This window comes from Pyrus communis, chromosome 7, assembly GCF_041283825.1.
Source record: "Pyrus communis isolate YQ-2024b chromosome 7, ASM4128382v1, whole genome shotgun sequence".
Lineage (NCBI taxonomy): Eukaryota > Viridiplantae > Streptophyta > Magnoliopsida > Rosales > Rosaceae > Pyrus > Pyrus communis.
Window position 1 is genome coordinate 30,337,310 of NC_142571.1, and position 17,622 is coordinate 30,354,931.

At 38.5% G+C, this 17,622-nt stretch overlaps 3 protein-coding genes across 3 annotated transcripts; 2 read left to right on the top strand and 1 right to left on the bottom strand.

Moving 5' to 3' along the window:
- Positions 1 to 3,526: 3,526 nt before the first annotated feature.
- Positions 3,527 to 7,745, top strand: PRR5 (two-component response regulator-like protein). The gene is made up of 8 exons (XM_068473915.2): positions 3,527 to 4,269; positions 4,965 to 5,126; positions 5,230 to 5,360; positions 5,456 to 5,596; positions 5,717 to 5,885; positions 5,982 to 6,324; positions 6,428 to 7,175; positions 7,297 to 7,745. Exons 1-8 carry the CDS (start codon positions 4,059 to 4,061, stop codon positions 7,411 to 7,413), a joined length of 2,022 nt encoding a protein of 673 aa, XP_068330016.2. The 5' UTR covers positions 3,527 to 4,058; the 3' UTR covers positions 7,414 to 7,745.
- A 3,947-nt stretch (positions 7,746 to 11,692) lies between these two features.
- On the top strand, positions 11,693 to 12,709 carry LOC137735545 (NDR1/HIN1-like protein 26). Its single transcript, XM_068474970.2, has one exon. It carries the CDS (start codon positions 11,813 to 11,815, stop codon positions 12,446 to 12,448), a length of 636 nt encoding a protein of 211 aa, XP_068331071.1. The 5' UTR covers positions 11,693 to 11,812; the 3' UTR covers positions 12,449 to 12,709.
- Positions 12,710 to 15,710: 3,001 nt separating this feature from the next.
- On the bottom strand, positions 15,711 to 16,975 carry LOC137734688 (RING-H2 zinc finger protein). The gene has a single exon (XM_068473949.2). It carries the CDS (start codon positions 16,769 to 16,771, stop codon positions 15,947 to 15,949), a length of 825 nt encoding a protein of 274 aa, XP_068330050.2. The 5' UTR covers positions 16,772 to 16,975; the 3' UTR covers positions 15,711 to 15,946.
- Between the last annotated feature and the right edge of the window lie 647 nt (positions 16,976 to 17,622).

The following is a 17,622-nucleotide window of genomic DNA, read 5'->3' on the forward strand; positions in this document are numbered from 1 at the left end:
GGCCACACGTGGCAATCTCTTACGTTATCCACTTCATCCTCTGTGGTTCGGTGCAAGGCACAGAGAAACCTCAGCCGTTTATCTTGTTCTCATAGTTAGATGGACGGTTTAGGTTGGATGCAGCTCTGCATTTGTTTGGGCCCACTCGTTGACTTGCACGTGTTCATTCGTAGTATGGGCCTCATGGGGGGTGGTTTGGATCTCAAAGCCCTACCAATTTGGTCAGGGCCCAATTTCTTTTGTCCAGTTCTTCCGTTTTGGATAGGCATGCCTCTAGATACTTTCAGTCCAAGGTGTTTATATGGCACATGAAATTAGATTTTTATCCGCTATGAGAATGACGTGCCAAATAGGATGTCTGGTTTTGCTTAACTAGGAAACAAGTGTCAAGAGTTTATGGAGATGGATCAACGACTCCTTACGAGGAATTATCATGGGGTGGTCCAATAATTGAAAACGAATTATAGACATGTTTATTACACAACACATTTTGAGTTCGTTTTCTGATGATGGTGAATCACATGATGATGGTTATGAGAGGTTAAAATGCATCTATGAATTCTTCAGATTCCCGAAATTATATATTGAGGTGACAAAGCCACCAACTTTTGAAGAAAAGAAAAAAAGACTCATTACAAGGGGTGGTTTCGGTTCGGTAACTACGAATTCGCTTTTGAGCATCCTCACCCCCTAACCCGCACCCTCTAATCTGACTTACATCGTGCCGTTTTCTGAATTTTGAAGTTGCACCGCGAATATTAATTTGTTCTGAAGAAGGAAAATAAGTTATTGACCGTGAGAAGTTGGAGTGAAAAAGTAGTTGTTGGCCTCATTTTGAGTTTGTTAGGCAACTTGTTACTTCAAGGGCTCACGCAAGGGTTTCTTTTGTTTGGACTGTATATATGGAGTTTGTTGTTGCCCATTACAACGATTGCTCGAGTGTCTAGATTGGTAACTGCTAGAGTGACGTTTTGTACTTGGTGAATTGAATTTCATTTTTGTTTGAAAGTCCGCTACTGGCATTAGGGAAGTTTGAACTAGCATTGTTATTGGTGTTGGTATTGGCATTGGCATTGGCATTGGCATTGACTTTACATTTGTATTGGTTTTGAAATTGGAATTTTGAGTTGGCATTGGCATTAGAACTGCCATTGACATTGGAATATTGCACGGTGGAATTTTGTATTGAAATTGGCATCGGAAATTAGGATAAGTTTTCTTCTTGGCAAACTCATATTGTTTACGAACATGAGTTTATAAGGGGGTGTTGGAAATTATATTTTATTATTTGTTTTCTTGTGGGCCAATGATTGTGATTCCTTGCCCTTAAGTGTTAGATTCTTCGCCTATTAGATTTAGGTTTAGTTCTCTATAATTTTTGTTAGAGAGAATAAGCTTGTTACAATGTAGTTTTACGTGTTATGTAGCTTTATTGGCAAATCTTATAATGTTTCTTTGTTTTCAATAATATTCATAGTTTTGTTATCCGTTTGTTTGTTCGTCGTCATACATGCTCAGATTTTCAACTCTCTATTGCTTGAGGAGATTCACACACTTAGAAGAGGGTTCTCAAATGCTTGCTTGGAAGCCTGATATCTCTAAAGCACATGATTACAATAAGTGGGACCCAGATGTAACAACTTCTTACATGAGTGAGAAAAGAAAAAGATGATTTGTCTTCATGACATACAAGTTTTTCTTCACGTGTAAGTTTAAAAGAAAAGAAAGAGCTTTTTTCATTTTAGAGTCGAACGAGTGGACCAACGAAGACATTGAATACATAAATACTCTTAACATGTTGGGCCAACATGCAACTATCGAGCCAAGGATTTTGGAATATTTGTTTACAAAAGAACACGCGTAGAATTCTTTGCTAGCACATAACGCAAGAGTTGATAGAATTAAGTCTTTGTTAGATAATCATAAGGTATATATAGTGAAAGAATATGTGATTGGTGTGGTCAGAGAAACTGAAATGCATCTATAAGTCTTTCCAGCTTTAAAAAAGATGGACTGCAGTGATGATACCACTAGTTAATCGTTTTATTTTTTATTTTTAAAGAAGGAATGTGTGATTGGTGGACTACGTAGACTTTTTTACAATAATTTTTGATTGCGACTTTAGAACATAATCCATTATTTTATGATTCTAATTACTCCATTAATTATACAATACCATTTTGTGCAAATACGACAATCGTTCCATCAAAAGTGAAATGATATAAAATGCAATGTGTCAAAACGAAAATCAAACAATTTTTTTTGAGAATGTGAGGATTCAATTAGTAGGTGCCATCTAGCATGGCCCCATACAAAAGAATCAAACTTTCTTTGATCTTTATCTCTATCCACTAAACAAACAATATTAGTCGTTATGATGAAGGATTAAGAGCCACTAATGCGGGTCTAAATGTCTACACCAACTTCTGAGGCACTAACTGCATGTCTACCGACCTTGTGGGGTATGTTTGCTATTTAGAAGTTGAGAAATGCTCAAAAGACTAAAAAAGTGGGATTATTTATGAACTCCAAGTTATTTATGTTATTTTATGTTTTTGGTATAATATTTTACAATGTTAATACATAAATTGACGTTAAATTATGAGATTACAGAGAGTCTATGAATATCCCACTTTTGATATAGTCTTCTTAGTATTTCTCTTATAAGTTTTTCAGTGTCGCAAGTGGTAAATTACCCTGATAATTAGAGTCTTTTTTTTTTTTTTTTTTGTACTCAAATGTTATGAGTTTAAACTTTTCTTTCTCTAATTTAGTGTAGATTAATATTGAATATTATGTGTATTTATAAAAAAAAATTAATGTAACTACTACAGCTCCGCGTCATTTTACTGATCTAGTGATTGTATATTAGTTGAACTTATTTTTTATCTTCTTAGGACACAATTGTTCCACATGGACACAAAATATCACATAACGCGATGGTTTAAGAGCTTTTCGTAGGGAGTAATGAATTTTTTAGTGTGTCGAAATATAGTTTAGTACATTAAGTGTAATAATACAATTCGTTGAGTTTTTTTTTTAAATTTCCAACTAATTGTATTGTTCTACTTGTTGTACCGGATCGTGTTTCTAATACACTGAAAAATCTCTCTAATATAGGTAACTAGATTAAGATAATGTTATATTATCAAGTCATTGGTGAGGCCAAACCAATCAAAGGCTAACAACGAGTGAAGCCAACCCAATCAAAGGCTAACAACCACACGTTTGCCTTCACCAATAGGAAAGCGAGTACACACATAGAGAGTACCAAAATCATAAGCAATTAAAAAAGTAAGATGCCCATTTGGTCCGAGGCCTACTTCCCAAAGCCACAAATCTGAGTCCCCCCACTTGCACTCCACGTGGCCTGATTCTACCCATTAGATCCATCGCTTTCCAAGCACTAAAAAATATCTCAAAATATCCCAACACGCCAGGCCTCAGCTCCCTGCCACCTGTCCCCTCCCAAAAAATCTCCCGGAGAAGAAAACTTATTTCTTTTAAACTTGGAATCCGGATCCTCGTTGGATATTCCGGGGATCCGTTAATTTTGTACGTTTATAGTTAAAAATTATTTTAAATATAAAAAAAATTTAACAAAAACTAATTACACGATGTACGATGAATAGATACGATTCACGGATTTCTAAAATTCTCGTCTAAAGAATCCGGGGAGTATCCTGTTGGTTGAATTTGGACCACACGATGCGGAAGCCAATGACGTGGCGCCTGTCGATGATTTATGGCCCTCGTCTAAGATTGGGTTGATGACGTGTCAGACCGGGTCCCACCCGCACACAGGGGTGCAGATATTTTCCACCCCACTGGTAGGCTGAGGAAATATTCACCGTTAGATTGATTGGGAATCGGCATATTCGCCGTCCGATTGATTTGGGACTTGGAGTTTCAGATATTTGTACAGACAAAAAGGTCTGAACATTGAGGGAAAAAGGACGAGAAGAAGAAATTGAGACATTTTCGAAACTCTCCAGCTTCACTGAAACATTGCGAATCTCTGTTTCCTCCGGTGGGTGCAAAGAGAAATTTAGAGAGAAATGGGCGGGGTGGGTATGAATAGTGAGGACGTGGAAGCGAAGTCGAGAGCACAGGCTGCGGAGAAGGACGGCGGCGAGTGCGATTCTTCCGTCGGGACGATGCGGTGGGAGAAGCTGCTGCCGACGATGAACATGCGGGTGTTGCTGGTGGAAGCTGATGACTCCACCAGGCATATTATAGCTGCGCTTCTCAGGAAATGTAGCTACAGAGGTTAGTGGGTTTTGCTTTAATTTGCTTAAAGTTTTGGGTTTGATGGATTTTGTAGGGGATTTTGCTGAATGATGATCTGGGTTTTTGTTTAATTTGCTTAAAGTTTTGGTTTTGATGGGTTTTGTGGCGGATTTTGATTAATGATGAACTGGGTTTTTGTTTTTGTTTTTTTTTGGCGATTTTTGGGTGTGGGTTTGTTGGTGTTTAGAGTTTTTGTGATCAGTGAGTTGGATGATTTGCTGCTTTTCTCTTTTTTACTTTCTTACCTTGTTGGATAAGAAAAAGAGTGAAAGATTTTGGGATGAAGATTTGAATATTATTGTTGAATTAGCATGAAGTTGAAGCTTTTATATTGGCTTATCTTAATGGAAATAAATATAGGCCAATTAAAATCGATGTAAAAGTCTGTAAGATCAACTATATATTGTTTGCTATTGAATCTAATGAACTTCCAGTGGTACCAAATTGTTAAGTTTCAAAAAGACTGTAAATTTTGTAAAATGAACCGTATCGAAGGCGTTACATAAAGAGAATGCTATGTTTTTAATACCATCTGTTCTGAGTTCAATGAACAAAGGAAGTAATGATTCGAGTCACTTGCTTTGGCTTTCGTTTGTTATTCACGACAAGGCGTATAGTTAAGCATGAATGTTTTGAGGCTGTTCTTATTAAGGTTCCTGTTTTTGTTTGAGCAGTTGCTGCTGTAGCTGATGGCTTAAAGGCTTGGGAGATACTGAAGGCACGGCCTCATAACATAGATCTCATACTGACAGAAGTCGATCTGCCATCGATATCTGGATTTGCTTTGCTTACGCTAATCATGGAGCATGAGATCTGCAAAAACATTCCTGTTATAAGTAGGATACGAAGAACGAATAAACGTGGATTTGATTAATAACTGATTTGATTTTCCACAATGGTGGTGCTTAACAAATTTGCTCTTCTTTTGTGATCTTGCAGTGATGTCCTCTCAGGATTCAATTAGCACGGTTTACAAATGCATGACGAGAGGCGTTTCTGACTATCTAGTCAAGCCTATTAGGAAGAATGAGCTGACGAATTTGTGGCAGCATGTTTGGAGAAGACAATCTGTATGCCTGCTCAACTTTCTGTTCTGTTATTTGGTTTGAGCTTGTAAATTTTGTCTTACTGTTTCTGATTAAATCTAAATTTTATTGTCTGTCAGTTAGCCCGAAACGGCCCCCTTGATGAGAGCGTTGGACAACAAAAGATCGAAGCCACTTTTGAAAACGAAGCTGCAAGCAATCATTCGAGTGGCTATATGGCATGTGTTAAGGAAAACATGGGAAAAGGGACCGATTCTCAGGTTTGGGTTTCATAATTTCTAAATGGCACAGCAAAAGCATTCCTAACATGTATATGAATTCAAACAGTGTAGATTTTTATGAAGTTTTCAGTAGACTGACTACGATTTATTCTCTTGCAGAGCTCTTGTACAAAGCCAGACTTCGAAACTGAGAGTGCCCCTGTGGATATGGAGGAATATTCACCGCAAATACAGGGAAAAACTTCTCTTGGTGACTTGAGAATGCAGAAAGATGAAGCACACGCCAAATTTGGTGAGAAATTGCTTACGCGTGAAAATGCAGCTAGAGGTATAACATCTATACCTTTCCAATTTAGTAGCTTCTTGTCTGTTTAGTTTTGTATGAAGGCCTGCTAACATTTTATGATTGTGTCAATCCAATTAGGAACAACTGAGGCTGCCGATGAAAACGGTGACACAGCAGTTTCACCAGGCAAGGGTGCCAAGGCAGAAAGTCAGAGGAGGGATGATAATATGACTAGTGAAGCTTGTGACAACAACGATCTACTTGTCAACTCTTCTAGAGATATCACTGACTTCATTGGAGCATTCAGTAAATATCCAAGTAGCAACCAGAGAAATTCTTCTTCAAGTCATACACCTAGCATGTTTGATTCTGCTCCACAGTTGGATCTATCCTTGAGAAGACCTGATTCCAGTGGCTTTGAGAATCGAGTCAATGAGAAAAGGCACGCCCTTGGCCATTCTAATGCTTCCGCCTTTTCAAGGTGAGTTTCCATTTTCTACGCTTGGAATTTTGTGACTTGTGCACATCAATTTTGCTCTTTTGCCAGATTTATTTTCTAATTCAATCAACGACCTGTCTTGCAGATACATCAACAGGCCAATGCAGCCCCAGAAAACATCACTGTGCGATCAGCAAAAGGCATATGAAGCTACATGCGAGATGCAAGCATCTAATACCAATGCTGATTGTGATACTCCTCCTACAACTTTAAGTACTCCCAGGAGTATTATCACTCTGGCTACTGGTCAATCTTACCAATCTGAAATTGGAACGTCATGCCCTGAGCAGAGATTATTTCCTCATCCAGTTCCCGTGAAAGGCATAAGGTTTAACAATCTAAGCAATGGGTACGGTACGGTACTACCTCCAATGTTTGGTACACAATCAAGTCCATCGCCAATGCCTAGTTCAGCTGCCCAGCAGGAACCCTCGTTCCTAATGAATACATTTTATCCCGCAAATCTTCAGAAAGATAAAACTGAGCAAGTTTACGGCACACTTTATCAAAATACCAAGGGTACCGTGGACCAAACAATGCAGAATCAGGATCAAAGATTTGATGAGGATCGAGGGCATATGTCCTCAGCAACTGATCAGAGTGCGAGTAGTAGTTTATGTAATGGCAATACTGGTCATCTTAGTAGCATGGGGTATGGAAGTGCTTGTGGAAGCAACAATGTTGATCAGGTGGCTATGTTTACGGCTGCACCAGAGAGCAAGAATGAAGACAGTTTCCTTAATCAAAACGGAAATTCTTATCGATCCATCCAAAGAGAAGCAGCTCTAAACAAGTTCCGCTTGAAGCGCAAAGATAGATGCTATGACAAGAAGGTACTTCATTATCCTTGTCATCCTTTCTACCATTGCTCTCATTTTTACTACTACTTCCTGCCTCTCCCACCCTAGTCCCCAAAGAAACTCGCATTTTAACACGATATGGTTCATTTTGCAGGTTCGCTACGAGAGCAGAAAAAAACTCGCAGAGCAGCGTCCCAGAATAAAAGGGCAGTTTGTCCGTCAAGCGAGTACTGATCCTTCACCTGCAGAAACTGATGGCAATATATTTTAGGGTTAACTACTTAAGAGTTTCTTGTACTTCAAGTTAAGATGGCACTATAAGTAGAGTATATAGCTTTGTTACACCATTGTTTCAGTTTTTTATGCCAAGAAACACAGATGAGCAGAGTAGTACGGGCCTCAAGAAGCTTCTGACATCACTTCTACGTTCGTCTTGTTAGTATATATTGTATCAACTCATTTGACCAATGTATCCTTTGTAAAATGGGGTTGTATATTTTTGTTCCTAGGGATGTTTTAGTCAAACTATATTTGTTTGTTATCACATAGGTTTGTTCATTCAAGATTTCAAATCTCATTTGGTATACAAACTTCATTTGATCATTTATGCTTGTGTTATTATCACCAAGTAAATAATTTGAGGGAATCCACAAGGTATGAGTTGTATATTAACCAGAGTTTATTACCCCTTTGTTAACATCGAGTGCCCCTTCCGAGTGTGAGGAAATAATTATCCATATTGGAAAGTTAAAAAAAAGTTTGTAAGCGCTTACAAGGAGTTGACCCACTCTCCTATTCCTGATTAATTTCTGGGTTGAACTTCAACTTCTTTCACAACGTCAAAGCATGTTCATCCATGTGTAAGGTTTGAACTGTTGACAAAAAAGTGTAAGGATGTGAAGAATAATTCCACTTCGAAAAAGTTGTAAAATCTTGCAAAAACTTATAGGCAATTAATTTTAGAGTCGAACCTTAACTTTCTTTCCCAAAATTTCAACAACTTAAATGGCGGTGGCGTTTTCAAACAGCGACACAGTTTGAGTGCTAATTCCCGTGGTGTCGGCTACTTTCTATAGGTGCTCATTTCCATAAACAAATAAGCATTAGTTGTTTTCGTAAGTTTAAATTCTGATCGTGGTGAACAAAAAGTGAGTGCTCCACTATGCAACTTGAATTCATAAATATCATTTTCTACCACCAAAACAGCCTACTGATATGATAGATACGTCGTCGTTTGGATACAGCCTACAATTACATGCATGCTGTCCAAAACCAACCAAAAGGACTTGTCAAAGCCGTCGTCGGTGTCCACAAATCGATCATTGCCTTCTTTCTTTCCCCACTAATTGTGGTTGGTAATTTCCCAACTTGTCAACAAGTCTTTGTTTATAGGCAACTCAACTCGAAGGCACGCTCCAATCCATCTCTTTCTAGTACTAAATTTGGCTTTATTAATAAATAGAAGTATTCATCAATTTACTCTTTGAACTTGTAAGGATTGTCCAATTTCCCCTCTCAACTTTAATTTTGGTCAATTCACCCCCTCAACTCTCATAATTAGTCAATTTGTACCATACTGTTAATTTTTTTAATTTTCCATCCATTCTTCCGTTAAATAGGTATCCGCATGACTACCTTTAAAGGGCAAAAAAGTCATTTTCCCTACACCTTCTATCTTCTTCCTTTTCTTCGAACTTTCTCTTCTTCTTCCTTTTCTCCAAGCCGAGCCCGTGACTGAGGCCAACGCCTCCCTCCTCCGCTGTTTGCAGCCCAGTCCATTTGATATGCTGCTTTTGCAGTTTGCAGCTGCCCACACCCTGTCGCCTCCTCCCTCAGCCTCGTCTACCTCTAGTAATGGGTAGGGAAACCTATTTAACGGAAAATGACAGTAGGGTGCAAATTGAAAAAAATGACAGTATGGTGCAAATTGACTTTTTTCGCCCTTCAAAGGTAGTCATGCGGATACCTACTTAACGGAAGAATAGATGGAAAATTAAAAAAATTAACAGTAGGGTGCAAATTGACTAATTATGAGAGTTGAGTGGGGAAATTGGCCAAAATTAAGGTTGAGGGGGGGGGAAATTGGCCAATCCTTACAAGTTCAGGGGATAAATTGATGAATACCTCTAATAAATATAACATCACTAAGTAATGCATGCCGTGCTTAAATTGTGCAGTGAATTAGTTGAAACAATGCATGGGATATATTTGCAGATGTTGGGATAGGAAGATACAAATGCATATGAACAACAACATCAGTCTTTACCACCACCAATTTGCAGGTATGTCATATGGTCAGCTTCCCAATGCCATCGTTCTGGGCCCAGCTGAACAAACGAAACACTCGGCATATCATTGTGATGGTATCCTGTGTTTTAACTTTTAAGTTTCCTATATATATATTTGAGTGTTTTAAGAGTTTGGAATTTCACTACAGTGGCAAGATATCTCAGGTGTAAGTAAACTTTAGGGAAAATAGGATCTTTCACTTTCTCTCAAAGCCCCCAAACCCCACCCCGCATCCGGCCCTACTTGTACCGATGTGGCAACTTTATAATTGCCCTACATGCCCGACTATGCCGCGCACCTACTGAAGTTTCTCTTCCTCCTCAGTTGATCAATGACTCAAGACACACTATTAGCCTGGATTGGCTGAATATGATGGTGGTGGAACAAAAGGGCTACTATCATATGCCCCCAGAAGAACATGCTTATCTCTAAACAATCGGTGAAATGAAAAAACCCTAGGTCTTTTTAAAATCAAAGTCATAAAGGAACTTCCTTTTTTTGGACCCAGATGGAGAAAGAAGCAAAATTTAATATACAAAAGAAGACTAAATAGATGAGTAGATGAGAAATCACTCAAATGAAAAGTTTCAAAAAAGCAAAAAAACAACACGCCTCTCAGCTTTCAAACGATCGAGCAGCAACTGTAAGTCATCTATAATATTCTCTTCTAGATTCTTAACAGGAGGGTCCCTCCTAACAATAGACCAAACCATAATACAAAGTAAATCAGTGATATTTTCTGTCAAGTTGCAAAACTCGGACGTAGTTAAGTTGATTAGAATAAACTAGAATATCTCTCGAATGAAAAACGATATTGAGGCTCATCAACTAACAGCCCTTTAGTATTTCCTTAACTCAAAAGCAACAGCTGCATAAAGACATAAAAATCCAAAAAAATGAATAATTGGTGATGTCTCCCAGTGGTTTCCAAGAAGCCTGTTTACAGATTCTCCATGTTTTCTCTCCTTTTGAACTCTTTCTTATAAATAAATTTGAAAACTCCCTCTCTCTTATTGTGTTTAGACTTTAGACCCTAGTTAAGCAAGATCTGCACCGTCAATCAGTCATCTCTTAATCCCCTAATCTCAAAGTTTTAATGATTAATCTTCCATTTACTAGAACAAGGGAGGACAAAGCTAAGAGAAGGGCAGGCCACTTGGCGATATTGCACCATTTTCTTCTCTCTCACGCTAGATCAATGAGACAGGCAAGCCTTCACCTTCCTCTCAATTATTCCAAAAGTGCTTCCCAATATCATCCATCTGCTTTTTAATTTTGATCGTCCTCATCATGGTACCCTATATGTATATTTTACATTATATTTGGTGGTAAAGCATAATCAGATATGAGAAGCGTCCATAAATTCAACTTTTCAAACTTTGTTGCATGGCACACATGTATATTCATGAATCATCACGCATATCTTGAAACCTACTCAATGATGTCTGTTCCCTACATATATATTTTTTTCTTGACAAGGCGATAACTTAAAATTATTTTATTTACGGGGGTTTAGAAATCAAACTCGGATGCAAGAATGCGACATCCGTGTAAGTCAACTGACCTAACCCTCATTTGCACATCTATGTTATGTGTGGGAATAGTGACAATAATATGAACAACCTAGAATATTCATGAATTAATCAAAACAGATGATGGATGAAGAATTGATTTGATTACTCTATTTTCCTAACTAACAACTTTTCCACCCTAACCCTAACTAACTCTTAAGTTGTTTTGGACTCTTAAACCTATATTTTCATGTCGTTTTCACGCAGCACTACTAATATTCCTTCATGCAAACTTTTGCATTTGCAAGTTAGTAAATAGACGAATATAATCCAGTTTGCTTTTAGGAAAAGGCTTCCCTCGTCCCACCCCTGACATGGCCAATTCGTGTATCATCCCACAACAACCCTATCTGATGTGCTACATCGATCCACAGCAAGGCACATCAATCATGAAGCATGATCAACCATCCAACATCTATTAACAGGTGTACAATGATCCAACGGTTAATATATGTGCATGATCTTACCTAAAAATGTAATATTTTATCGTTGTTGGATATCTAAACATGTTATATGTTTTTAACAGTCAATCTAATGTCACAGAATATACTTAAATTAACAGTCATGCAACATAATATTTTCATTTACCCTTTTCAATTAGAAGCGCATTCTATAAGTTTACAACTACATAAATTACAGCCACTTCCCACCGCAATATGAGGAAGCTGCCAGTCAAAAGTCCAAGGGAGAGCAAATTATTGCTGCTTTTTGCACCCTTTATTAACCCCATGACCTCCCTCCTCTTGCTTAACCCTGTAAACCTCCTCTGTCTAACTCTTTCTTTCTCTTTCTAAACATTTGTAGCTGCAAATGTCTGTAGCCTCCACAAAATCTCCTAAACACTGTGGCCACAAACAAGGACTTAACATTAGCAAGCTCTACAGGAAGCTTTTCTTACTATTCTCTACATTTGCCACCACAATTCTCTCCATAATACTACTCGTCTGGCTCATCCTTCGCCCCACGAAACCCGAGTTCTCCCTCAAAGAAGCCGATATCTACCAGCTCAACCTCTCCGGCGGTCACCTCCTCAACTCGTCCGTCCAACTCACCCTCCTTTCGAAAAACCCTAATCAGAAAGTCGGGATTTACTATGACGAGCTTAAAGTCTATGCTGTATACAAGGGCCAGCAAATCACTCTTTACACTTCTCTTCCTCCGTTTTACCAAGGACACGAAGACAGCAATGTCTTGACAGCATCTCTGGTGGCAATAGGTCTGCCGGTGGATCCCTCGTTTGGCTATGAAGTGGGACGTGATCAAACGGCTGGTAGACTGGTTTTGAATCTCAAAGTGATAGGACGAATTCGATGGAAGGTTGGAACTTGGGTTTCCGGTAAATATCGGGTTACCGTGGATTGTCTTGCTGTTATGGCTTTTGGTCCTTCTGTTCCAACTGGTCCTCTCACTGCAAGGCAAGGGACTCAATGCTCTACCAACGTCTGAATTACGAGAGAAACTTCCCACATCAGGACTTGGATAACGCCTCAGTGGCATAGAGAGAAGTTCTTCCCTAAACCACCAAGACTGCTTCGTACTACTGAAATGTATGTTTCTTGATTTGTTCTTGAATATTTGCTTGGTCATGTTTGTTGATGTTTAGTTCTGCGCCTAAGTTTTTGTAAATTTGTATCAATTAATCATATGATTGATATATAGGACTGGAAGTAATGATCATATATGAGTGAGAAAGAAAGGCTTGCTTAATTGTATTGTCGATCTTATCTTCTTTTTAGTTTCTTTACGATACAAGCGATACTGAGTCAGAATGAATTCAAACACGGGACCTCAACAGTAATGATTAAAGACGACTTCAAGATCAACAAGGTTCTCCACTTTGCGAGGATCGAGAAACGTCTGAATGCTCTAAACTGCTTAGAAATGGAGAACATGTTCTCATAGATTCTTTTTCAATAATGGGTTTTGGTTTTGATTTTTCTAGTTTGGTGGTAGTCCTGTGGGCAGAGAAAGGAAAGAGATTGGGGGGAAAAAGGACATAAAAGAGTAATGATAGGTGAGATGCCAAGAAGAAAGAAAAAGAGAAAAAAGGAAAATCTAGTATTTTCTTCGTTAAGGAATCTCCAAATTTACACTTCAACCCTTCACCCTTAATAATCATGTGGACTTGTAAATTGTAATGCATTGAAGCAAAGTCGCGACAGAACCTTTGAGCATAATTCTATGAGCCTAACAATGGAAATGAATTTGTCAACTGAATATACATCAGAATGTGCTAACACCGGTCGAAAAGAATAGACGGAAGGTATCTGATAGAGTTAAAGGGAAATAGATTCTCTCCCGAGCATCTGCTCAGGATCATACTGACCCACACACAAGAACCGTTGGATTTTACAATTATTATAACTTTAAAGGGACCTTTTCTCTTTGTAGCCTTGAATTTTCATCCAACGGCCCTTGTGTGTGGGTCAGTAGGATCCTAAACCATAAAATAACTCTCGCGTTTGAATTGAAAAACTAATTCATTTATAAAACTCTTGGTTGTTGCCATTAAACAAAATGAACTTGATTGATTTTAATTCTTTTAAGATATCAAAATGTTTTTAAACTGCAAATTTGCAATTAGTCAACTAACTGACCACTTTGAAACAACCACCTAATTATGGGAGAAAATATGACCAAATATGGTTTGCCTTTACAGCTTTGTGGTAAGCCTCCAGTTTCATTGACTTTATGCTAACCTTTTTAGTTCCGTCAATTAGCAAAGGGTGATGCTATTTCTATACTTATTTTTACTTTATACATACTCATCAATTTTTTGTCGTTGGACTGAACGAATCGAAGAAAATCAATGACAAAAAATTAACAAAACTGCGTAAAAGATAAAAATAAATGTGTGAATACCATTATAGTACCCTTCTTCATCCAAGGACCCGAGACTCCACTTAAACAGCAGCTGAAAGCAACTATTTATAAATAAAAAAATTCGAACGCGGGACAAATCTTGCGAGATAGTTGCGGGCTGGCCGATGGCTGACACGCAAGGATGTCCAACGTAAATTTGCGAAAATGCCAACAAATTAAATATGCCTTTGAGGGTCTTCTAAGGACCCTCCATATGTTTAGTAGAAGATCTTTTTCTGCCTACTAATTATTTAATGTAATGAATGCTGGGCATCTTTCAATAGATTATTTTGACAACACTCGACAAATTCTTTCTATATTACTCATCAGATTGTTTTGACACATGCCGATATTTGTTGAGATATGCGCAACATAAAATGGCTGACACAACAAATCCTCCAAATGTTCGACCAAATCTCTCAGTGAATAAACTGATTTTTTTTTTTTTGCGCGCTTCACGTTCTGTTCTTATATAAAAATAAAAAATAAAAAATAAAAACTTGTATTAACATTGGAACTTCCCAAGATTCAAATACTAGAGAGCTCTTAAGGACGCCCATCTTGGCATATCTTGCAATACACAAACGCTTCAATACTTAAAATTTAAGACGTTGACATGCATAATCGTTCAGTGCGTCCTCAAAAGCAAAAGAAGAAATAATTTTGGCCAAAAAAATCTAGTCCCACAAATATCAAAAGTAAACCCACTTTTTAACGATACGAAAGAGAGCTTGCGTCTCCAACCTAATAACCTAATAAGAAAACCACACAAACTTCACAACAACGACGCTTCTATAATTTCGTTTCAACATCCATCGGGTAAATTCTATGGACAGTTCAAGAACTTGAAGAAGTTTTACATCAATCTTACAGGAGAAATCTACGAGAGGAGCGACTTTGATTCCCCGACGCTTAAGGGTCTAAGATGAAACACAAATAATTGAGATGATAAATGTCTACATTCTACAGAGAAATACTGCAGCAGTTGTTAGTTGGCCAACAACTTAATGAACAAGGCGATCAATCTTTTGAGTAGCAACAACGAATCAAAGTCTACAGCAAAATTTCCCAAAAGCTGATCCAGATTCAAGGGTGAGCATGAACTAGAATGGAAGAACACAAAAATCCATTTCAAATCTTGATGCAAGAAACACTAAGGAATAAAAGACCTAGACATAACCAAGCACTAAATTAGGATATTCAAGACCTTTGAGTGCATATGTTATAGTCAACAAGAGAACGCAACGCACACAGTGATTTGTTGTGCAATTTCATATAAAGATAGTGAAACAACATCAACAACAACAACAAAGCCTTATCCATTAAGTGGTGTCAGCTGTATGAATCATAGAACGCCACTACGCTCGTTTTTGCACCAAGTGTTCCGTTAGCTCCAAGTACTCCATGTCTTTTCTTAGAGTCTCTTTCTAAGTCTTCAGTCTTTACTCTACTTTTTTTTACCTGAGCCTCTGTCTCATAATCGCATCTTCTGAAGGAAATTACTAGACTACTTATAACTGTCTTTCTATATCAACTAGTAGCCAGGCTGCTATTCTGTGAAGCTTTACTTGCACCAGAATTGGACAACATTCCCAGACACCGATCAGAAACTGTTAAATATTGCCTAAGCTAATGCAATACGGTAATTTTAACCAAAAATCCGTTCTCATTCTCTTGAACACAAGTAACCCAGCACCCTGGTCAAGCATTCTTTCGTACAATGTCAAGCACTGTGTGGGAACTAGCTGGTCAATCAAGCTGCATTTTTCGGTTAGCAATTTAATTCACAATTGGATCATAAGGCCAATACGTTCTCAAGTCCTTCCTGAACAAAGAACAGCTCCCAAAAGAGACAAACGAGTTTGATAAAGCATTCAAGTAAAAAATTACACAACCAGTATTACGATGATTCAAAGTAAAAGTAATACACATCAATATGTCCTCTCATAAACAATAACCAAAAGCCTCGAAACGACATTTTCTTACAGGATTGCTTTAATGTCAAGTATCTTTATAAGTACTATATCATAATCTCAACAGTTCAACAAATCCAACAATTTATTGAACTACATTGTGAAGTGGTTAATTTATGGAATCAAGACTAACCCATTTCCAAAAATGCTTCTTGACAGACACAGCCTCGTGGGCAATGCTCATCGCTCCACCATTCGGATACTCGTGCTCCTCCTCGGTGCAAAATTCACCTTCCGGCAAGCCCTCCACCCAAGCATCCACTGAGTGCAGCACGTAACACGCCGGCAAGCCCGGATACGACATTGAATGCCGCTCCTCCACCCTTTTCTCATAAGAACCTGGAACAATCTTCACAATGCCGCTGCTTGCCGAATTCAATATCGAACCAAGCTCTTCCATAACCGCCCGGTTCGCCGCCGATTCGTGGTCCTCTCCGGGTTTCATTTTCTCTGACAGTGGCCGGCCTCGGTTCCTGACGCTGCCATCCGATAATTCTTGGTGGGCTTCGATCAAAACCCGGGATTTATCGTCGATGATCCGGACCGTGACAACGTGAACCGTTCGAACCGGCGGGGATGAATCGGCTAGAAAGCTTTCGCCTTCGGAGAGCTCGAGCCAGAGGTTGTGGACGTTCTTGGTGCCAGGCTTGACCCCCCAAGAGGCGAGAGAGTCGGAGAGCAATCGGGGCTTGAGCCACTCGGAGAGGGACTGCGGGGTGGCAAAGCGGTGCTGCTGGGTGTGGTGGTGGAGAGACATGGTGGGGATTTTGAAAAGGCGGCGAGGGCAGGAAGGTAAATGGGAAAATGGGGTTTTGGAGAAGAGGGTAGCTCGGGCGGAGGAGGAGAAGAGGAAGGAGATGGAGAGCGTCGTCAGGAGGAGATCGGGTAGCGTTGGGAGGTTGTTGGTGATCGGTTGTTGCGGCGGCGGCGGCATATCAACAATTGCGAAGATGATGATAACAATGGCGATTGGAGATATATGTTGGGCGAAGGGATGATGGAATTTTGGCGATCAGCTCCATTCTTCTCTTCGATCTGAGTCAAAATCCAAGATGGATAAGAGTGAATACGAAATCGGATAAAGGGTTGTGTTGGTGTTTTGTAGGGGAAAAAAAATAAGAGGTGGGGAATTTGAGCAAATCCACGAAGATGAACCGGTTCAACAGAATTATATTAATTGTGGGCTACAATGGTTGTGGTCCATAAGAAACATTGGGCCTTCAAGAAACTATTTTACAAAAGCCTTTAGATAGCCCAAAGTTTTTTTTCAGTCTTTGCATGTATTTATTTTAGGATGGCAACAATACTTATGTATATACGATTATTATCTAATCGTTGAGATGATGATTATATTAAATACATGTATATACTTTGGTTAATTCCGTTTATTTATTTCGGGAATGATGGAGTAATGAATGAGAATGATACATATATTTATACATGATTGTTTCAGCCTGCATAATTTTTCAACGTCAGATTCACAATGTGTCATGAAAAGAATACTCATACCGAGTATGTCCATTCTTGGTAAGTACCATGTCCTTTAAAATATATAACTTATTAATGTAAACAATATCGTTATATTAAAAAATCGTCTTGTAAAAAAATTATATATTTTATGAAGGTATTGTATAAGATTCGTTCATAAATAGATACATTTAGCGTACCATGGATAAATTGATACAAGTAACACCACATTACGTTGGGTGGCTTGGGAAGAGATATTTACTTGAAATTAATTGGTATTACCATTCGAAATCTTATGATATAGGTGGACTTGATGGT

Excerpts from the sequence above, each read along its gene's own strand:
- PRR5 (XM_068473915.2), top strand. The coding sequence starts at position 4,059 with ATGGGCGGGGTGGGTATGAATAGTGAGGACGTGGAAGCGAAGTCGAGA. Across the intron at positions 4,270-4,964 it reads CAGGAAATGTAGCTACAGAG|TTGCTGCTGTAGCTGATGGC; the intron begins GTTAGTGGGTTT and ends TTGTTTGAGCAG. Across the intron at positions 5,361-5,455 it reads ATGTTTGGAGAAGACAATCT|TTAGCCCGAAACGGCCCCCT; the intron begins GTATGCCTGCTC and ends ATTGTCTGTCAG.
- LOC137735545 (XM_068474970.2), top strand. The coding sequence starts at position 11,813 with ATGTCTGTAGCCTCCACAAAATCTCCTAAACACTGTGGCCACAAACAA.
- LOC137734688 (XM_068473949.2), bottom strand. The coding sequence starts at position 16,771 with ATGCCGCCGCCGCCGCAACAACCGATCACCAACAACCTCCCAACGCTA.